The 23,639-nt window shown below is 41.6% G+C and overlaps 1 protein-coding gene across 1 annotated transcript in view; it reads left to right on the top strand.

Annotated features, from left to right (window-relative positions):
- PLB1 (phospholipase B1) overlaps positions 1-23,639 on the top strand; it is a 328,328-nt gene that overhangs the window by 187,934 nt on the left and 116,755 nt on the right. Inside the window, exons 33-35 of the mRNA XM_069236215.1 lie at positions 17,140-17,240; positions 19,826-19,907; positions 21,101-21,205. Of these exons, the coding sequence (XP_069092316.1) occupies positions 17,140-17,240; positions 19,826-19,907; positions 21,101-21,205 (288 nt within the window). The remainder of the gene's footprint in view (positions 1-17,139; positions 17,241-19,825; positions 19,908-21,100; positions 21,206-23,639) is intronic.

Here is a 23,639-nt window from a genome sequence, read left to right as displayed (position 1 = left end):
GTGTGCCAGACCTTTTCTAGACTGGTTTGGGGGGGGAATCGCCCCCAAGAACATTTTTTTGAAACATGTGTCACAAGGTGCATTTTAAAGCACAATTTTTAAATAACATTGCTAAAATCAATATGCTCAGTGGGACACTCATTAAAGGTTTAAGACCTTTCATGGTGTGCCAAGCCAATAAAACCTGGCTCTCCCCATGAGTTGATCCCATTTTTTCCATTATGCCAAAAAATACCTCCATTGTGTGAGGGCCACCATGTTGATGTGGGTGCCTTCCATATTTCAGGTGTGCTCCATTGGCAGAATTTTGCCATAAATTACCTCCAGTGTACTAGCAGCAGCTTTTGTTTCACAGGTGCCCCATATGCCTAGCATTATCTCTAGTTGGCCAGAACCAGTACTTTACCATGGTGTTTCGCTCTCACTAATGACCGAGGTGACAAAAATCTCTGGAATGCACTTCTCAGTTCAAAGAAGACATTTATTATTAGTTCACCACGAGGTTCCTAAAAAAAGAGTTTAGCATGTTAAAAGCACACGTTTAAAAATAGTCACAGCAATGAAAGGACAATACACCAAAATGATTCTCAACTGCAATGTACACAGCAAATATATGTAGTTATGATTATGCAAAGCAAAGAATGAAGTAAAACTTCATCACTGTAGGGCCTGTCAGATGCTTCATCTTTCTCATGCCAGCAAGAAGATGACCCCGTTCAACTGCGAGAAGGAGATATCCACCCTCACAGGACAGATGTCAGGCATTCAACATCTAATCCTGACCGAGGTCTCTGAAATTCCACAGCTACTGAGCAAGGCCACCTTTTTATATCTTAAAGAACCGGAGAAGGGCTTTCTGGAAAAACCCCTCCCATAAAAAGGAAATATTCAAACATGCTGGCTAATGTAGGTCAGAGTTGAAAGAAACAGGGTGGAACTGGCCAGTTTCCCAAATTGTCTCTCTCAAGTCCAAACCGCTCCCTACTTGCACTATCAGTCTGGTACATTCTTATCATGCTGACTGCCTACCTCCTCCATATTATGTATTAGCTGTTCGGTGATAATATGTCCTAGCTCTTCAGTGAGGAAGAATACGAAAACAAGCACAGTTTATAATGTGAAAAAAATAAATACGGTCAGCCTTTAACATGGCAGTGTCTAACACTACGATAAAGTCAATAGGCAGCTAAACCGATTACAAATGTAATCTGCAACTGGTGAACACTGGGCAACTAATCCAGGTGCAAAGTGGTGCAACACAAAGGCAGTGGTCAAAAACACATATTTCTCTACACATGGGTGATCATTATGCCATGAATTATCTCCAGTATGCAAGCGCCAGTGTTTTGTCACAGGTGCCTGTTATGTTAAGCATTCAAATTCTAATTTATTTGCATGATTAATTAAAATCTTTCCAAAAAGAGGCATTACAAAGGTGAAACTAAATTATTAACTAGAAATGTATGCACTCACATAATAAAAGGTTAATAACAAACATCATTATTTTAAGATAATTTAAACCATTGTGTCTCGGTAAAGTACACTTGTGCTGTGCATATTAGTTTCTTTTTTAGCCCTGTTAGAGTTGGGTTGTTTTCTTGGGATATGGACAGGAATTTTACCTGCCTAATTCTCAGGGCTGTGTTTGTCGGGTTCAATGCCTCCATAATAGCCTCGGGCCCGTAGCCAGAAGGGAGGCATGGCCCTCGGCAATGAACCAACGTTAAAGCTGTGCACTCAGGATGAATTCTCACCCAAATATTTGTAGGGTAAATGATAAAGTAGGCAAGGTGTTAAAGCACACAATATGTTTTGGTTCTTTTTCATTGCCATTGTGATTCTGTTTGAAGGAATAAGTGTTTTTTTTTGTTTTAAAAAAGATGTACGGAATTAAGGACACAATCAGCTTTCCACAACCCAGCTTTAAATTCCATCAATTACATTTCATTCAAAGTAAGAAGGTGTAAAGTTGGATGACTTGCACCTTTGTTCATTTTATAAACTGTCCAAGCATTGAGAAATGCAAAGTTGCAAAGTTTTTTAAAAACAATATAAGCTGGCCTCCGCTAGGAGTCTTCCTCCCATGTTTGTTTTCCTGGGGTGGTGGATGTCCAGCCTTTTCTCTCAACATTTTTCTGCTGAAGGAAGTCCTACCTGTGGCATTCTGCATCAGGAACGCATCACTCCTGTAAGGCCTGTAGAGATAAACCTTACTTTGAGCAAAGCTAAGAACCGTCATCTGTCTTTGTTAAGGGTCATATTTCCTATCTCAACCCCGGCTTGGGCAAAAACAGGAAACTTAATCTGTTTTATGAGCAGTGAAGTTTCCTAGTTTTTCCCAGGATCTTGGACAAAGTTTTAATTTTACTCACCATTAATTTAAAATAAATTTACATGTAATTAGGACACTATTGATCATGGATTTTTGGGGAAATTAGTGATAAACAACATGTTCTAAACAATGGGGAAAACTAAATAGAATTTAAATGCAATTTTACAGCTGGAGTTGGAGAGGTCTGGCAATGAAGTTCACTATAAGGCTGTGACAAGAGGTTGATAGTTAAATATGATTTGGTCTAAATCAGCTGAGGCTGCATGTACTTTAAGCAGGCTCAGACATTGACATGCACCCCTCTTAGTTACCGGTAGGCTGTGCTAAAGGTGTTCTGCAAAACCTCATCCAAATCATCCTATTTCCACCTATGGACCCACAGTGGTACTTTAATTCACTTGAAACTAACCCTCCTAAAGAATCCAAACATCCTACCAACAATCAACTAGGATGGGAGATAAGGCAAAAAAAACGCAAGACTCACTAGTTGATTCTGATTTTGAGTGTCATCCTATCACAACTGAATTAATAATAATCATTAGACTGTTACTGTTAGGAAGACAGAGTCACCACTTATGTTTTGATGAATTACAACTCACACTGAATGCACAGTCATTTTCCATCATAATTCACCCAGGTTGCTTTGTCTCTAGGGATATGGTGTACTCCAATTCCAAACGCTATAGCTTGGCTACCCTGGATCCTCCTGTTATCCCCAATCTCACACTCAGTGCCAGAGCAACTGGCTCACGGTGAAACCATCTTGCTATTACAACTCTCTGTTTCTTATTGCCCTCTTATGCTTCTTCTGCTGTAATATGAAGTCCTTTCCTAGTGCATTCACTAGTACTATGTGTAATCCGTCATACTGGTGATAAGAATTAGGGCCTGATTTACATCTTGGTGGTAAGCATACTCCGTCGAAACGGCGATGGAGTACGCTTACTGCCAAGATAATGGTCCACATGCCTGATTTAGATGCACAACCGTAGGTTTTGCTACAGCGGTGACTATCCAAACCTTGGCCAGGCCATTGGAGAACTGGCTATTCGCCAATCCAATTAGGCAAACCATGTGGATGAGGGACAGTAAAAAAGGATTAATGTCCCCCTCACACCCCTGGAACCTGGTGTCACTACACCTGTTATACTACTATAATTTACAGGTTCCTTATTCTACTCATCTTTCCTTCTTGTCTCCCATCTCCCCCATTCATTTAATGCTCTCCACTCCATTCCCTTCCTCAGCCTTTTCCCCCATCTTGCTGTCACGCATCCTCATCTCCTTCCTCATTCCTCTCTTTATTTCTGGTTACTTTCTCTTCCTTTTCCCATGACCACTTTGCTCACCCTTATCTCTTTTCTCGTTCTCTTGCAACCTTAATTCCTTCTCCCATTCTTTCAGCTTTCCGTGCCTTTCTCTCTGTTCTTTCACTCTCTCCTTTTCTTTCATCCCCTTCTTCTCTCTGCTTCACTATTCCCTTATCCTCTACTCCCACGGCACCCCTCCCTCACAAAAGTAAACACAGCCAAGCCCCTGGCATGCACTGTGTTAAAAAAATAGAACAGACTGCCTTGAGATAACAGCTACCTGGGCCCATCTGGGTAGTTGAACTGGATCTGCTACGTCTATCGTCGGGTTGCCATAGAGATGCCAGGTAGCGATGTCCACCAACTATTGGGACCGTCTCCCTGTGGCCCAACCGAAAAGTCTGCTTACAATGCATGAATGGTTACCTTATACTAATATGTAAACTAACTTTTCTCCCCTCTTCACCCCTCTGTCTACCTGCATCACATGAAACAAAAGTCCTAAAAGAAGATCCTGTGGGAACACCACAGGGATGGTTAAAACTAGCATCGCACACAATTTCATAAATCACTGCTTTATGATGAACAACAAACTGGCTAAAATGTTATAGATCTTGTAGGCTTCCCACTCAGGCTAAGTTTTCAGATTCTTGCTGGCCGGCAACCTCACATGGTCAAAAATACTCTTCATTAAAAAGAGAAAAAAAAGTTTGGAAAAGGATAGGTGGAAAATCACGTCAGGCTTCCTTAGTACGACTGGTTGTGAATTGTTCCTGAGCTGCAACTCTTCAAAAGAGTCATCTCTTCGGAAGAAAGTACTCCAAGCACCTGAAACACCTAAACCACTAGCTGCTGTTTTTTGTCTTGGCATCCCTGGATTTACAAACTCCACTGCGCCTAGAGCTGCACTTACAAGGGAGCATGAATTCCACAGTCCTTAAGAGCAGCCTTCATTATGCAGGTACATACTGTTAAGGTGATCAGATCTCAAGCAGTGTCACTTTTTGGCCTAACCAGGCAAGCTACTCATCTAATATGTGGCACTTTCAAAATCAGAGAAGGAAATTACAAATACAAGTTCTTAAAAAAAAGCAGAACAATTTTTAGAGTAATAATTGTTTTTTTTTTAGTAGTGCCTATATTTCTCTTCATTCTTTTCCCATGGTGACAGGTGAAATCTTTGTCCAACCTTATTAGAAAATTATTTATCTGCTTCAAGAAAACTTAAAAGAAGCATTTAGTGAATAACAGGCCATGTTCTTTTGGTTTATATTCTGTGCAGTAACAGATTCCTCACAAAATACTCTCACCGCTGCCTGGGTCATTTGGGAGGGTTTGGCAAACATTAATATGAGCTGGCCTGGCCCTCCAATGAGCCTCCTGCCCCGGTGGTTATGCCCTGAATAGCCTGTCTGCCTGTCCGTACTTTCAGGTGATTAAACTTTCTGCGCAGGAGCTGCCTGCGTTCTATGGACACAGACATACAACATGTACAAGAGTTTCTTTTTCCTTCTTACACCGGGATCGAAAAATCATAACAATGTTACTCGACCTGCAGGCCGAGTAACTTAAATAATCTATTCGACCTAACTGTAATGTACTTGACCCCTAAACGGGTCTCAAATTGTGTGATCCTAGGCAAATAGTTTGCAGAGTCGCCTTTTTCTTAATTCTTACATATGACTGCACCTTCAAATATGTGAGCTCAGCATTTCTGCAGTACAAAAAAACCTCTTTTGTTTGATTAAGTAGACTAAAGTGTGCTGCATGCATCACAAGAATCTAGCCCACATACCCATGAGGTCTAGCCCACATAACCTAGTACTTCTTTCAGTTTACTAACAACATTGCCATCAGGGCAGGGGTGTTTCTCAGTTTGTGTAAACACTCAATTTTAATAAATATATTACTAAACCATGATGTGGTAACATATTTTCATCTACACACAGTAACTTTCGAAGAAATGTCCAAACACCTCTCCACTAACTTGCAGCTTTACTGATAAAACTGTATAGTGTATTAACAATCTGTGAAAATTGGGTTTCAGAAAATATATCCTTTGCACATCAACATATAAAGTATTCTGATTCTTTTTCATCCTATTAAAATATTTTTTCATCACACAGCAATATAAAAAAGGGCTTTCACAACTACTGGAATATATTTTGAAAAGTTTGCACAGTTGACTTAGCAATTTAAATGTTGTGTGTTAGGAAAAACCTGACACCCTATATCCTTTCATTTTACATTCTAAGCAGCAGGTCATACAGTTCACCTTACAAAGTCCTGTGATTCTGCAGTCAGAAGGAAAATTAATTGTAAGAAAAACTGACTTTTGACCTCTGTCTGTGAACACAGAGGAAATGTGACATAAGAACAAGATTTATAGGTATCTTTTATTGGCCATCCACTTTTCAATTGAACAGGACACCTGTTCAGTATTAAAAAATAGCTCGACCTGATCAGATAAGACTCACCAATCCAAGTGGATTTTTCCAGCCCTGTTACATAATTCCATAATCTACCTGTGCTAAGAAAGGTGCTAGCTCTCCTGCTGACACAAGCCAACCCATTGGTGGTGCAGAGCGTTATACTTAGCATGTTAGACCATTGTAACGCCCTGCTGCTTGGAGCCCCTGAATATCTGGTGAGTACAGAGTGCAAGTAGCAGCAGCTAAGTTGGTGCTGATCAGACCCCGGAGTTCTTCAGCATCAAATGCTCTAAAGGAACTGCACTGGCTTCCTCTGAAACAGAGAATTGTTTATAAATCCATGTGTATAGTGGTTAAGGCACTTCATGGAATTGGTCCTGTGCCTTTGCACAGAGATTGAAGAGATATATATGCCAGGGAGGCATCTTTGCTCAAGTTCTACAAATCTGGTCTGTATAAGAAAATTTAGAACTACTAGAGTAGGAGGGCCTACCTCCATAGTGAAAGCAGCTCAGCTGTGGGATGAGCTCCCCTTTGTTAAGGGCTTCGTCTGAGCTGCTGCCCTTCAGGAAAACCTAGAAGATCTGGCTTTTTCCACAATAATTTTGCTGATCTTGTGAATTTTTTCAGATTGTTAGTACCTTGCAGTATGCCTGGCACCGGGATACCAGAATGGTGACAGATGCACTTTATAAATGCTTTAAATAAATAATTCTGCAATTTACGGCTGCGAGTTGCACAACCCACTTTGGCAGAAAGTCCTAGTTTGGCAAGCCTCCAAACCGGCATACCATGAACTTGTATTTCATATACCTTCAGTAATTTATGCCCTTGTACGCTTTTTGACCTTTCTTGTTATAACTGTCTATCATCATCTAGATGAATTCCCCATTCTAGCACACTTTTATCCTGTGATCTACTGAGCCTGAGAGCATTGGCATTTTTTAAACACCACATGAACAACCCAATGGTTCCACAACTCCTCTGCTTGTAGTGAATCCAACGTCTGCTCCAGATATGGGTGGTGTAGTAATGTGCTGTAGTTACTTGTGATGTCTTGCTAGATTAGGTCATCCAGGGTATCTGACTTTGAAGCTCCTAATTTGTGGCACAAAGTAAGGAATGTGTACTGTCTGGCTATAACTTGGCTTAAGAGGCCATATTCTAGACGCACTTGGGTGAGTGATGATGCTCTTGGAAGATGAAAGATCGACATATATTTTAACCACCAGGCTCTTCAAGAGCCTGGTGTCGTCCCGCAGCACGATTTCACTCCCAAATGTACTGATGGTAGCACCTTTGCCTTAATAACCTGAAGGAGTGGGTCTAAGCTGGCGCCTCGTAGGTGTTTCGAGACAGTTGAGAATGCAATTTGAAGCGCCTGTGCTTAACTTCTGATTGATTTTTTTCTGCTGAACCAGATTTCCTCTTGCATTGATCCAGACTTCATGAAACTTCTACTCTGAGGCTTTGCTGATGATTTCACTTCTCAGACACCATGCCCAGCCTTAATGACTCTTTTTCCTTAGACAGTTACCTTTCTCTTTGCCAGATTCACTTCAAGCTTGATCCTAGTGTATTTGTCCAATTTGTAGATCTGTCGCTGGAGGCCCACTTTAGTTTCGCTCACTATTGCCAAATCATCTGCCTGCAATAAATGGGGCAATGGTCTTCCTGACAAATTCGGCAGGAATGAGTTTGTTTGATTCAAAGCAATTGTAAGGTCTACATGTATAAGTTGAATACCAGTGGGGATAAAAAGCATCCTTGTTTCACTGTCACTGTGGTGCAAGTTTTCCTAGATAGAAAGCTGCTGTTGCATAATTTTCGCCTTCTCCTGGCGTCTGAATACAGAAGCTCTTTTGCTCTTAGCTACTTCTCAGGGATTGACCAGGAATTAAAAAAAATTCCACAGTAAACATCTGGGAACCCAATCAAAAGCTGCCTTGAAATGTACACAGCACATGTATAGTAATGTATGTGAATGGTCAGCCCAGGCCATGAGCATGGACATTGTCATCAGGTTCGAGATGCAGCCTTGGTTTTGTCACAATCCTGTCTGGCTCAAGGGTACCAACCCCTGTTCCTCCACCAAGGCTTTGAGATTTTCCAACAGTTGAGTTGCAAAGTATTTTGCCTCCACATCCAGAAGCGATGACAGGCAATAGTTTATCGGCTGGTTCCTCTTCTCTCCCTTAAAAAATGAATGTATTATTGAACCTCTTTAGGAATCTGGGATTTTTATTTTCGGTGTACTTCAGTAAAGAGAGAGGCTAATTTGTCTGCCCAAAAATGCTGGGGATTTTTTAAAAACTGCTTGCGGTATCCTGTTTGCCTGAAGCCAGTCAGCGCACGATTGAACAATATTTTTCTGAAACTGACGGCTGATTGATTCTGTCGCTACCAATGAGCCGATTACCTGTGCATCTCCATCATCCCGGTTTTCCTTTCGCTGTGGCTTGTGACTTTCCTATGTTTCTCTAGGATTATCACGGCCATTGAGAGACCTGCTTGCCTCCTCCTTCTTTATCCTGTGATTGTGGTCTATTTGCTGTTCTTCCTCTTCAGTTGTCAGATGAGTACCTCGGAACTCAGTCCATTCCTGCTCACTGATGTGCATTGCCCATGTTATTTCTCATTTACTGTCAGTCAAAACGTTGCTGGATTCTTACTCCTACTGGCGTGGACCAGCTTAACCCAATAGTCAAATAGTCATGTAGCCTTTCCTTATTGAATTGCCAAAGCTCCTTTTTGAGTTTTCTTCTGCCCAGTTTTACTGCTAGATTTAAATTCTTATTGTGTGGACTAACTTGCAATAGCTGAAGATTCTTATTTAGCAGCTTTCTAGTGCTCTTTATTTGTGAGAGAAGTCTTTTTTGTTGCTTTTTTCCCCAGGGAATAACTAGCAGTGCTATGCTTCGATATACTCCAGGATTGTTTTCCAGTTGTCAACGTGGTCCCATCCACCTACATCAATAGTGAAGTAAGGGTTACTTAGGTCTATAATGACTGGTCAACTATAGTCGTTCCATTTTAGCCTTTTGAGATTTGCTGTATGTGGCTCCCTTAATAATACTTTGGAACTCAAACTCCACACTTCGCATCTTAGGCCATCACATATCACTCCTTACATCCTCCACCTCTAACCCCAAACTTAACCCCACATACTTTATCCTGTCTCGTTCTACTCTATGTCTCCTGCCACTTCTTCACATTGTCACTCACTCACTCGCCCACCTTATTGCTTGAAGCCTCACCACCTCTCCATCTTACTGTTCCTCTACCCTCCTACCATGTTGGCTCATCGCCCCACCACTCTCTCACTGTTACGCCCCACCATTGAATCCTCTCTCACTTCCCCCTCCCCATCTTTCCCCCTGTCCCTTGCCCCACCCCTTACTGTGACGAATGAATGAACACTCAAAAAGGTCCAGCGTTTGTGTGACCTATCACTTTTCATTGGCCCTCATCCACCACCATGATCCAATATACCACATCCACAACCACCAATAGGCTAAACCAGAGCCCCCCCCCCCTCATTGCCCCCTCCCCCATATGGATTTTTCTCCTCCTGGGCACGCCATAACCAGCACCTCAACTATGACACCGACTCAGACCCCTTTCAAATGGACAAAGACTGCAACATCTCATGAACATGTATGAGCCATGCATGTGTAATGTGGATTTCTCCCATGTAACCTCGACTGCCCCCCCCCACTCCTTATGCTGTACACTGTCATTTGAAGATGTATCCAATAAAGAATTGCAAAACAGTAATACTTTGGTTGCTTGAAAGTCAAACGTACTAGCAGATAAGCTGATGGACTGCGGGAGATGATCGCTTTCTGAGCGATGTTCAATTCTATATTGCAGGATGTGATCAAACAAGACTATGGTCGCCAACGTATTAGCCAAGTACGAGACATGGTTCTCAGTAATTCGAGTCCATGATGGGGGGTGTCTTCTGGAAATCTACCAATCAAAACACTCAATCCTCCTGTTGTACAAAATATAAGAAGCTTCGCCCCAGTTTTGTCTGGGCACAACTTGTCCGGAAGGACCTAATCTCAGACTAGTCCATTACTACTTGCCTCCTACTGCCCGGGATCATCAGCTTCACTTTGGAATTAGTTGATATCAAAATCTACTGTCATCATAATTGCTGAGTCCTTGTTCTACATTCTGATTTCCATTATTAAATGCCTTAGGTTTTCCATCATTAGCCTTTTTTCCCTCCTATTGGGGTTATTGTATATGTTAATGAATAGTAGTCCCCTGTCCCAGGTTTAGGATTAATTGCAGGATCCTTGGCTCAGTCTTCAAAACCTTAGGGAGTACATGTTTAATCCACAACTTATATACCCGGCTCTTTTCTCTTATATCGCTGGACTCATAAATTCTACGTTCCCTATCAAGAGCACTGAGGACTGTGTCTAAGTTTCCAGTAGCATAATTACATTACATTTTTGCCAATAACATGTCAAATTATGGCAATTTATCTTTCATCCCAGATTCCAGGATCATATTTGTATATCTTCTTCCATTACCATTGCCTTTTTTTAATGTTCTCTGTATTTCATTGACTTGGGGCCTTAGTTGAAGGAGCTACTGGAGGACAACTGCAGTTCATGGAGCACCAGTGGGCTTGCAGTTGTTTTTCTTGGCCCAGTGTTGGTGTTTAAAATTGAGCTTATCTTGCAAGTGTCCCACTGCGTGGCTTATGACCCTCCTGCACCCCTTAACACTGATATCACTTTCTGTGGCATACAGGAATGCAGGTGCACAGACCTAAGTGGGAGTGGATAGGCATCGGCAATGAAGTATGTGATTTATATACCCCAGCATCTAAGCATTATTTTATTTGAGTGAACATCATCAGCAAGTTGTTGGGTAGCAAATGTTACCACTGTAGGATCTGCTAGCTGAACTCCTCGCTGGGGGATGAATTCTTACACTAAGTATTGCCTCCAGTATTTTGGCACTAGTATTTTGCTATGGGTGTCTCTATAAGACAAGAATTACCTTTAGTGTGCCAGGGACAAAGATAAATTTGCAAGCATGACCCTACATCCTCACTCATACTAACCTTCACTCATACACATGCATTCACACACTCTCATGCATTCTCACTCACACCCACTCAGTCTCACTCTTTCATTCACTCTTCCTCTTACTCACTCATGCTCACTCATTCTTACACTATCTCTCTCACTCATGCTCACTTCCTCTCACTCTTACTCCTTGATTATCACTCATTCTCACTTAGTCTCATTCTTACTCATTCTCACACATACATTCACTCACTCATACTTTCGCTCACTCATACTTTCTCACCCACACTCACTCTTACTCGTTCTCACTCACTCTCTTTCACTCACAGAAACGCTCCGTGACTGTCACTCACTCTCACTCACACTCTCTAACGCAGCCTCATACTCATTCTCACTCACCCACTATCACTCATTTAGACACTCTTACTCTTTCTCACTCTATGACTTACTCTTGCTCACTTACTGACACACTATCTCACTCAATACCTGGCACTGTCTGTCTTCCACTCACTTTCACTCACATATACACATGCTCACACACGCTCACACACACACATGCTCTCCCTCAAACAAGCACACTCTCACCCACTAACACAACATATATTTAAAAGCATTGGTATTATAGTAATGGTCATTTTTAGATTATTATTCACTAATAGTTTAATTAAAAAAAATATGGCATAAAACAAGGACGGCAGAGCCGCGAGGCAGTTTAGGAGGAGTTGCCTCTGTGTTCTTGCCACTGATTTTGCCCCCTCTGAGGCCAGGGGTCGCAGAGTGCAAGCCAGAGGTCACATCCCTGAGCTCCGGGTAACCCCTTCAATTACATCCACGGAGGAACCCCAACAGTTCCAGGGTCAGAACAGAACACATGGCGCCCTAGGAAAATGTTCCTACAAGTCCCCCACTGCACTGGCAAGTGTAGTGAGCGAGCCTCAAACCCCCCGCCCCCACCCCCCTCCAGTGGCCATAGGCTACCCAGGGCCCCTTGTAGGGTTCTTTCCCATGGGTATTTTGGAGACACTGTGGCAAAGCAGTACATTTTGCAGGACAAACAATTCTGAAAAATTCCATCATCTCGTAATAGTACCTCAGAGCTTTATTTCTCAACCGCAGCAAACCATGCTTGTGTCGATTAAAAAGTTGTGCATCTGATACGCACCACAGTAGTGTCCCGGGAGAAGGTGATATACTGCACCCGAATAGAAAGAAAGGGGCTCGCAGGATGAACCACAATACTGACCACCAGAACTATGTCACCACAGAGGCACGCACAAAGCTGTCCATGCTCCGAGTTTTAGTCTCGGACCAAATACTGATATTGCAGTATAAAGTCATCTGCAGAGCTCTCATCTGGGACGCCAAGACCCAAGAAAACATCGAAACACTGAAAAATGTGTTGCAAAATGGTACATTTTCCAGCACAATTTGTCAACAATAAGTTGAAAAGCCTTGGAAATTACAGCATTGAAAAAGCAAATCCATTCATTTTAAGGGTCGAGCACACATGCGCTCCGTCCCTGTTGTAATCTCTCTTTGGGCTTTTAACCACGCCCATGTCATGCCTGTCACTTTCATTGGTTCGTGGGCTTGCCTTTAAAATCCACTTGATTTCATTAGTGAAAGGCATGCATACGTCATGGACTTTTCTGGTGTTTAGCCCTCCTCGAGCGCACCGGCCAACTACTGAAAAAGTAGGAGGCACCATGTTTTCAGCTTGGTTTCCAGACTACTTTATCTTTTTATTTTCCATGCAGCGTTATCGCACTGGATTTTACAAAGCACGATTGCGCTCGGTTTTTTTGTTTTCAATTTCAGCACGATCACACTGCATTTTACATAGTGTGATTGCGCTCATTGTTTTTTTCTTTTAATTTGTGGCAAGAAAAGTCCGGTTAGGAGTTTACAACGCTAATAGCTCTAACTCGACAAATGTGAGACCCGCTGCATTACTAATGCTTGTTCATTTCTCTAATCCACTTCCTTTAACTGTCAGTGCCAAATAAATTCCTACTCAAGTATTATGAAGGGGCTTAGTAAAAAATTGATAGTTACCCATTTCTCGCAATTGGAGGTTATAGACAATAGATTTTACAACTCATACAGGCACATACAGAGAACTACCACTCAGGTTGCGGAGGGTTCTATATCAGAAAACCAATAATAATATTATTGTCAGACATAAATATTGTGCCCTCAATGTCATTTACACCGGGTATAGATTTTCTATTATTGACGCTAATGGGGCAGGATTTCTTTAGACAATATTTTGAACTCAATACTTTTGCCAGAGGATATTTAAGCTACTACATTCAGGTACAATACTTTACAGAGACCTTACAGGTTTAGCTAATATATGGGTTAAAACAATCTTATAGCAGAGGAGTAGCCAGAAAATTGAAATATACCCATTTTGAAACCAAGCTGTGATGGCACCAACCAAGTGAGGCATGCGAGCTCGAACCTCCCTAAAAGGGCTCCCTTGTCTCTTCCATCCAAGAACTGATCTGCTTATCCTTTCACTCATCCATCCAACCAATGAGATGCACTGTTACATTTTTTTTCATCCATTCATTCTTTTATCCATCATTCAGTCTTTCACCATTCCATCCATCCATTGGCTATTCCATCGTCCATCCATACAATTATTCATCATCTATGCATGCATTCAACTATACATCCGTGCACCTACAGATCCATCAGTTGACTTATCCATCCGTCAGAAAAAACTTCCATACATCAATTGATCTTTTTGTTCATCCAGCCATCCACTAACCATCTTCTCCGATTTCCTTTTACTTTCCTGCCCATTCGCTCAGATTTCCATATACTATGCCATCCACTCATCCATCTATCCTCTCAAATTACCAATTACTCTGCCATCCTTTCATCCACCCATCTACCCATCGTCTCACCTACTCATCCTCCTATCCTTTCACCCACTCATCAGCCTTTCTTTCTTCCTTTCAGAGATAATTGCAAACTTTTATCTGTCAAGCTACAGATAAAAGAGACCCATAAATAACCCTACCCCTGCTGTAGCTGGTAAAGCGGGACATTCACGACGTCCCTGTCTTGTAGGCTTAGGCTTATAGGCTTAGGACTCAGGCAGTAATAATGATAATGGCAAACACGCTTTATCAGTGCAGATAACAAAAGGCCTCTGTAGGAGTTGTTATGATTAGGTACACCTTTGGACCCATTCGCTTGTCATTTTCATCAAGACCTCAGGCCTACATTCATCAACTTCTTCCTTATACAACCATGTAGAACCATCACATTCTAAAAATAGCTGCCAAATGTCATAAATTCCCTTCATTTGCCGGGAATGTCACAGTTCATTCAAGAATGGCAGCATTATGTCAACAATGGCCTTCACTGTGACAGGTGTGCGTCCTATGAATACCAGGAATGGTCCTCTGTCTTGGGGCTGCAAATGGCACGAGGTGGCCCTGAGATGCCAGAGGTTAGGTTGCTGCTTAGGGAGGGATGCTTCCAGGGTGGATGGCGTGCACACACACACACGCCATGCACACCCATACGCACACACACACCATCTGAGCCCCTTGTCATGGCGGAGAGGATGGTGGTGTACCAAGTTCTAAAAGACAGGAGTGGAGTAGCACTGCGGGTGCTGTCTATCCCCTATGCCTCAGGACATCCGTATAGCTCAGCGATTTGTCTGGAAGAGAGGAAAGAGATCTTGAGGTTCTGGATCCCATATGTGCAGCTGGTTGCAGCCCTTTCCAGTTCTTTGGGTGAAAGCAGATAGAAAGCAGGTACTGTCGAAGGACTGTAGTGTAATTTTGTATGAATGTCCCCAGGACACAGATGAAGGTCATTCAGATGAAGGTCTGCAAGTGGCTGATGGTCCTCCGACACCATGGAGCCACTTCTCCTGGACAATACAGGTACTGCAACCTCTCGCCCCAGTCACTATGATAAGGACTACACCCCACCATCCATGACTCACTCCACAGTTTGGGGACTTGAGCGCTCGAAAGAGCTTAATGTTCTAATTTTTTTATCACTGGGAATCTCCACAAAAGCAGCATGTTTATTTAAGAATGCACCACTAACAAAGTTTCGGTTCCAGAGAAATAGGTTTCTGCAAAACAAGTGGATTTAAAAGTTATGTGGCAAGGTCACGGTACATAATCACCTTGAAGAATATAAAATGGAAGTCAAATTGGGTAGCACTAATAGGTAGATTTCAGTGAGCAAACAAGCTTTCAACATAAAAAGAGATGCCTTAGCAGTCTATAAGAAGAACATTATCTCCTCTGTATATATAAAACATGTTTGCAGAGGTTAAAAGTCTTGATCTCTCATTGTGAAGATTGGTAGACGTACTCTTGGTCGGTAGCCATGGCTGCTTTACAAGAGTACCCTCTGTGCTTTACAGAATGTTCATCCTGTTCACCATTGCTACCACCCAGAACGAATGCCAGCTTTGTGTAATGGAGATTGTGGGAGGTGGGCATAACCTACCCTGAATGCACCCAGCACATGGTAGTCTCATTATGTGCATAAAGAGTGGTCGTGGGTCTGTGTGTGGATGTTTTCCAGGCAGTCACCACTCACCTCTGTGGAGTATGCCGAAGAGGTCCCAGGAAGGCACTACAGACAACCATCCTCCGACTGAGCTTCATGAAACTTTACAAAAGAAAGAAAGCAAATTTACATCAGCTCTTTCCTGGAAAGTTTTGTGGTGATCCGTCATGTGGGAACCTAGAAAAAAAGGGGGTCCCAAAAGCAAATTTTCCCATGCCTTTTCCATAGATTAGGCAGCGCTACTGCAAAAACTGCTAAACAGAATTATACCAAATTTGGCAGGAAGCAAGTTTATGCTTTTTGTGATTTGGTGTAAATCTATTCAGTAGTTTTTGAGAATTTCAGGTTTAAAAATATTTGTATATCTGGACGGTTGGGTCCACAAGAGTTTTGTGAGACTCTTGCGGGAGTGCCAATTCAGAAACAGAGCATTCTCATTACACCACTCAGTATTATAAAGTAGCTACTAAGAACCATGTTCACTCTATGCAAAACCTCTCCAAAGAGACACTATTCAGTAAAATACCCTAGGTACTAAGGTGCTAAAGGTCATTAGACCTCCATCGTACACACTGTGGTGAAAACTTTACAGACAGCCCATCTTCTGAAGCTAATCAAGCACATGTGCATAGGTTAGTACCTGGTGCACACAGGCTTTTATCGTATGTAAAAATTGTCATGCTGGGACGGTTCTGTCTAAATACTCAAGGTTGCTTACAATTCTTAGTATCTCCTACATAGAATCTTTGCCCTGTTGGAAACTTTTTCTGCAGAACCAAAAAAACTTGCGTGGCACATACTGACACAGTCGTCAATTGTCACCTACACAGAGAGTTATCCTGAATACAATTTATAACGTGTTCAATATCTCTACACACCCATGATGCATTAGGGGCACATGTGTTTGGTAAACACTTACATGCATTAGCTGGACACAGGCTGTACAAAATTAGGTAGCGAAGTAATATAGTAGATGCCGCCAAAATATAAACTATAAAGAAAATTAAAACATCCATTGGATGATGTCATCAGTGATGTCATCAATAATGTCATAGAACATGTCATGAGTGATGTAATATATGAGGTCAAAAGCAGGGCATGGTGGGGTGCAAGTTATAGTTAGCTCTGATAACTATAACTGGTGGATTTCTGTGGTTTGAGTTCAAAACGTTATGTTGATGCTGTCATGTTCACCTAACTATAACATTACTTTAACCTTTGTTTTTTTCTGTGTGTGTGTGCTTTATTTTGGATTTTTTTTCATCAAACAAGGCTGCCTCTAGGGCAGGACAAAAAAATGACACATCCGGACAACATGAAATAGGGTTGTTAGAACACTGCATCATTATTACAGTGACTGTGTTTACCCGCATGGGTCACATATGCTGCATTGATGATATATGTAATGCTTATTCTGTGAATCAAAATGTATGGGCCCACAATGTCTTGTATTTCTGCAGGTCCCGAAAGCCTTTGTGAATCTGGCAGAAGTGATGTACATCATGCCTTTGAGGCAAGTGGTGTCCGATGACCGCGTAAAGTGCCCAAGCACTATAGTGAGGTGAGTTGCCTCAAATGCTCTTTCATTTCTGATCGTATGAGGTCAGTTACACAGGGTGGACAATCTTCATGAGTAAGAATCACCTTATAGATTAAGTTGCTTTTGTACCATTTTTAAACAAAATCCCCACTTGACAAATATTTTCCCTAGTGGAGAAACACCTAAAACAGCACTTTTTCGCACCATTGAGGCACACATATTCCTTCCTTGTGACATAGATACCCAGAGTGCCCCTCTGCCTTTTTTCATAAATTGTGTGGCACATTAAGCCTAAAAGGGTACTGTCTTGACTTATGTTGGGGGCTGCCTTGCATCTGTACAAAGCCATATCTCACTGATCAGTTCTAATTAGAGTTAAACATGTGTCGGGTTGCTTTTATTCATTCTAGGTTGGCTTGGATGGTATTTTACCAATCCAAAGCTGTTTACTGTGCCTGGAGTGGTAAAAGGCTTTGTATGGCACTGTGCTAATCATATGCTTAAAAACTCAGTTAGAAAAACAGATATTTGAGGTGAGCAAATTCACAGTGTTAGTGGTGTTGTAGATTGTTCCATATAAATCAGGAGCTCTGCGCCTAAACCTGGGAGCTCCCCAGAGTTCCCTGCTTCCTTTTTAGCAAATGTAAATATTTTATTTTGTTCTTTCTTTTGGTGGAACCTCCTCACAGCCCCATTTTTGTCCCCCTAATCTCACTTTACATCTACTCTACCCTGAACCCTAAATTTACTCTTTCCTCCCTTTAAATGTACCCACCCCTAAACTCTAAAATCACCCATACTGCCCTTTACCTCTAACCACCACAAAATTTACATTTGCAGTCCCTTTACCTATACCCACCTCTAAGCCGTAAATTAAGACTTACTTCCTTTTACCTCAAGCCGCCCCTTAACCACAAAATTATTCTTTCTTTCCGTTACCCCACCCACCCCTAAACTCTAAATTCACACTTACCTCCCTTTACCTCTTCCCTCCCCTTAAAACCTAAAATTATCCTTAGCTCCCTTCACCTTTACCTAACCCTAAACCCTAAAATTACCCTTACCTCCTTTTACCACTACCTACCCCTAAACTCTGAAATTACTCTCATTCCCTTCACTTCTACCTACCCCTAAACCTTAAAATCACCCTTACCTCCCTTCACCACCAATGATCCCTAACCCGAAAATTACCCTTACATCTACCCATCCCTTAAACCTAAAATCACCCTTGTCTGCTTTTAACTGTACCCACAATTTTACCCCCTTTTTAAAGAAATAAACATGAAAAATATGCTGTTAAAAAATCAAATACTTACCCATGTGGTAAAGTATACTGTGCTAAAGGTAAACCCCTATTCTATGTATAATCTGTGTGGTGTTTAAGTGCGTGATAAAGGCTGCATGGGAAGATCATGCGTGCTAAAGACAGTTTTGTAAAGGCTGTTTCCCTTTGGGGACGGTCTCTGAAGTCATTGATTGAACACTGGGAAGCTGGTTTGTGTATATTTGGAGTACTTTATTACACATTCGAATGGGGCGCAGAAATTGGTTTATTTTTAATTTGGGCGATGGTGTGAATTTAACAGATATTTTGCAGAAAAATGTTGTGTTTATGTTTCATGCAACATCCATAAAAAGTTTCTATCAGATAAAAAAAGTAGCTCTCATATGAAAAGTGGGGGGTGTCACAGAGATTATTTGCAGTGATATCAGTGAGCTGCTGCCGTGTTACAATATTGTCACCATCACTGGATGTAAACACATTTAGAATGTGCACGTGTGTGTCTGTGCACTGTCAGTGACCGGCCAAGGAGGGCATGAAAGAGCTGAAATTGGATCATAAATTCAAAGCTGTTCCAGGGGCCCCCAAAACACGTTTGGCTCGGGGCCCCCAAAACCCTTGAGCTGTCCCTGGTGTCCTGGTATTTACATAAGACAGGAAGACACCATTTGGAGAGCAGTTATGTGTTTGAGAATGACTTGTGTTATCGTCAGCTGAATGTGCTGAGGTAGCTTTTTGTCTTTGTGTAAATGTACTGTTTGCGTAGTATGAAATAATGAAAACATAAAAAGGTTATCATCATAAATACAGAAAGTAGAACCGTCGTGCTTCTGGTGATCACAGTGCTTAATTTGTGCTTATTGTTTCCGGTGCTAAGCACCAGCACTTATTTTTGAGGGCCGGCGCTTAGACTTCTGCCTTAAACATTTGCTGCGAGCAAAAGAGACATATGGGAAAGAGTGAGGAAGAGAAAAACGAAAAAGCGTCACAAAGGTAGAAAGCAGAAAGCTGCAAGAGTGAGCTGAAGGGGCAGGGAGTGACTGTAAATGGTTTGAAGAGGCCAAGATGGCTTCAGGATTACGCTGCCTCAGTATTCCGTGTTCGCACATTTAAATGCAGCAGACGCATTTTTAAGAGGAGGGCATAGGGCACTGGCATGTTTTTATTAGTTAAGCACTGGCTGATAAGACACGAAACTGTGCAGAAATGAACCCACAGGCCGGCAGCCATGATTGATCATGGCGGCCAGTAGGCTATGGATACCTGCATGCTTGCGCCTGCGCCCTTTAAAGCACTCGTCTCCCCTTTATCTCTCCCTGGGCAGCGCCCTCTGCCACTGCGTCTTTGGTGTGAAAGACAACTCCCTGGAATGGAGGAAGATGTCAGATGCCAACAGAGCCTACCAGGTATGTCTTCTATGTCTACACCATGGAGTTCACAGGAAGGTGCAGAGAACTTTTCATTTTCATTTGTATTAGAGAAATTGAGGGCAGTAAAACTGTTCTCATCTTTATTGTCCAGCACATCCTTTTTTCCATATGAAATTATAGGGAATGTGTGCATACATATATGAAATCAACAGTCCTAGGAAACAGCAACAGCAAAGTATAATCCTTGTTCTTAGTTTTTAGTTTTACGGAATTTTTGATTGGGTACAAAATGTCCAAAATCAGTCATAAGTAGTGATCTGGGAGAAGCTTTAGCCTGGGGTGTTTAGTCTTTTTTTCTTAGATGGTTCCTAATAAATAGTTCCTTATTGAAGCTGGCACAAGTGAACGGGAGACTTCTAGGCCTATAGGTCAGTGCAGGGGTTTGGTTTCATGATTTGCTTGGAAGTGATTGCAGGAGGGTGGGCTCTGCATGAGTGAGCCCACGATCTGTGTGAGATCTGGGGGGCTGATGGACCCTGAAGGAAGGTCAGACAAATGGACACGGGAGACCACCGCCTGCCAGGGCGAAGGCTGGAAGTGGGCACCATAGAGGGGCAGTCAGGGTACAGAATCATGGCGCGAGACAAGCTCCCCAGAAAGATTTGGACAACATCTCATAGGGATCAAATATGAATAAATGTGGCCCTAGGCAGTGAGGCCTTTTTAAAGCTCAACCCTGAGTGAGTTTTCTAAACCGATGCTGCTTTCAGTAAATTTGTCTTAATAATAGTAATGAACATTTGAGACAGCATTTACCTTGCGATCCCCTTCCCAGCCTCGCTGTGTGCATAGCTCTGGGGGTGGAGAGGGCCTTGTGTTGATGCCCTGCAGACCACTCAATGTCTGCGGCGTGTCCTGCTGGCCTCAGTGATCCAGAGTGGAGGCGCTATGGGGAGGTGTCAGTACAAGACAATGCAAGTCACATAAACTGGTCCCTCTTGTCTCCTGCTGGCCAGGGCGGTCAGGCCTCAGGGCTCCAGAGTGGAGGCGCTATGGGGAGGTGTCAGTACAGGACAATGCAAGTCACATAAACTGGTCCATCTTGTCTCCTGCTGGCCAGGGCGGTCAGGCCTCAGGGCTCCAGAGTGGAGGCGCTATGGGAAGGTGTCACTGCAGGACAGTGCAAGTCACGTAAACTGGCCCGCTGCCTCTCCTCTTGTCTCCTGCAGGCCGGCACTCGCGAGCTCATTGACACGGGGCGCTTCGACACCAGGGAGGACTTCACGGTGGTTTTACAGCCCTTCTTCCGCCATGCGGACATTCCGTACCTGCAGGTAAGGCTCCGAGTCAGCCCATTCCACTTAAAAGGATGCTGTGTTTTATGTTATGTTATATGCTGTATGTTTTATGTTATGTTATATGTTGTTTCATGATTTGCTATCTTTTATGTTCTTTTATGTAATGCTATTTTTTGTTTTGTTATGCTATTTTGTTTTGTTATGTTGTGTTGTATGTTTTGTTGTGTTATGTTTTATGTTGTTTTATGCTATGTTATTTTATGTTAGGTTGTGTTGTATGTTATGTTATGTTTTATGTTGTTTTATGTAATTTTAGGTTATGTTATGTTATGTTATGTTTTATGTTGTTTTATGTTGTTATTTAATGTTATGTTGTGTTTTATGTTATGTTATGTTTTACGTTGTTTTATGTTGTTATTTTATGTTATGTTGTGTTTTATGTTATGTTTTATGTTGTTTTATGTTATTTTATGTTTTATGTTGTTTTATGTAGTTATTTAATATTATGTTGTGTTTTATGTTATGTTATGTTTTACGTTCTTTTATGTTGTTATTTTATGTTATGTTGTGTTTTATGTTATGTTTTATGTTGTTTTATGTTATTTTATGTTTTATGTTGTTTTATGTTGTTATTTAATGTTATGTTGTGTTTTATGTTATGTTATGTTTTACGTTCTTTTATGTTGTTATTTTATGTTATGTTGTGTTTTATGTTATGTTTTATGTTGTTTTATGTTATGTTATGTTATGTTTTATGTTGTTTTATGTTGTTATTTAATGTTATGTTGTGTTTTATGTTATGTTATGTTTTACGTTGTTTTGTGTTGTTATTTTGTTATGTTGTGTTTTATGTTATGTTTTGTGTTGTTATTTTATGTTATGTTATCTAGTTTTATGTTGTGTTGCGTTCCGCACTTAATCCCATTAAATACACCTCGTTGTCTCTTAAATTTCAATTATGTTGAAAATGCCACGCAGCTTGTGAAATAAATATGGCATTCACCTTTCCTTCAATATTTCACCCTTGATAAAGCGAGAATACATGAATAAAACATGGGCTGGCGAGAGCTTCTATAATGAAAAAATAAATATTACGAGTACTGATAGAGTATAATCAAATCAGAAAACATTCAGCAATAAATGAGATACGATTGGGTACCACAAGGAAACCAAAGTATTCTCCATTTAACTGCACGTCACTGAGTGCCCATTCTAATTGTGTTTTTGTAGCTGTATATAACTATTGCAGGAGAGGGCGTTAATGTTTCACTTAAATGAATTTAGTATGGATTAAGGCACTTCATTGTGACTAACTACATTTTATATATCGATGTTATGTTATGAAGTATGAAGCGCTCGTGCACTTGCGAAGGTTTCTTGGCGCTTGCTTTCTTCAGGTACAGGGCCTCTCAAGCATTTTGCAAAACTTCTTTAAAGCAAGTTTTGCTTTTGCGGGTGTCAGTTTCATTGTAATTAATGGGTCATGACAGTCAGATCTAAAGGGGCGACTTTTCCAGTTACCAGAGCTATGCGAATACTATCTAAAATATATGTAGCTGCATGTTGGAAAGTATATTCTGTGAATCTCGCTTGGAAGTCACCAAGCACGGTGTACTGTAGAAAGGCGCTAAAACGATTCTAGATTGCCTGCAACAAGTGAGATAGTTGGACGGAATAACGCGAGGAGTCTCCTGCCATCCCCCTCCCCCACCGCCCATCCCTGCCCGGAGCAGGATTTGTATCTGCCACGTGTCCCCCAAGTTATATGTGACACCTTCGTTCAGTCTGGGCGTTTTGGACAATAGTGTTTAGCAAGTTGACATTTTTGAGGTGATACTGCAAATTTGAAGACGAAACTACAGATCCCAGAAGGCAGCATGCTGTTGGCTAGAAAGCCAGGACAGGCGCCTGTGAGAAGGCGCATCTTCACCGGCGGAGAGACGTAGGGGTCCTTGGCAACCAGAGGTGAGTCTGATCGCTAATAAGACGTTGTTATAGGTCTTTGGAATGAATGATTACCAATCAGCAGTGGTTCTGAGTGTTGCTTTTGGTGCTATATGTCAAGTTATAATTAGGGTTGCCATCTTTCGCATAAAAAAACGAGAATTTGTTTGTTTCTTTAGTATAGACGGGCCAAGTGGCAGGAAGTACTAAACAAATGTACATTTTTCAGTATCTTTTATACCACAGCAATTATCCCTCTTTTTTGTTTCAATAATGTTTATTATTTAGACAGCCCTCGAGCGTTTTTGAAGAGATTTCGTCACATGGGCTTTTTAGGTTTAGATTTCAGAAGGGAAAAATACTAGATTGAATTGCTTTTTCCATATTTTTCTACTGGCAGGGACATAAAAATACAGCGCAAGCCGGTAAAACCTTAGAATCATGTTAGCAAATGTTCCTCTCCAGCATTATACGATATTCTAAATAGTCAACAGAGCTTTTTGTGGCGCGTCGAACCTCTCTTGAC

The sequence above is a fragment of the Pleurodeles waltl genome, chromosome 5 (assembly GCF_031143425.1).
Source record: "Pleurodeles waltl isolate 20211129_DDA chromosome 5, aPleWal1.hap1.20221129, whole genome shotgun sequence".
Taxonomy (NCBI): domain Eukaryota; kingdom Metazoa; phylum Chordata; class Amphibia; order Caudata; family Salamandridae; genus Pleurodeles; species Pleurodeles waltl.
The sequence above is the reverse complement of the archived record's forward strand: the minus strand, read 5'-3'. Positions and strand labels throughout refer to the sequence as shown.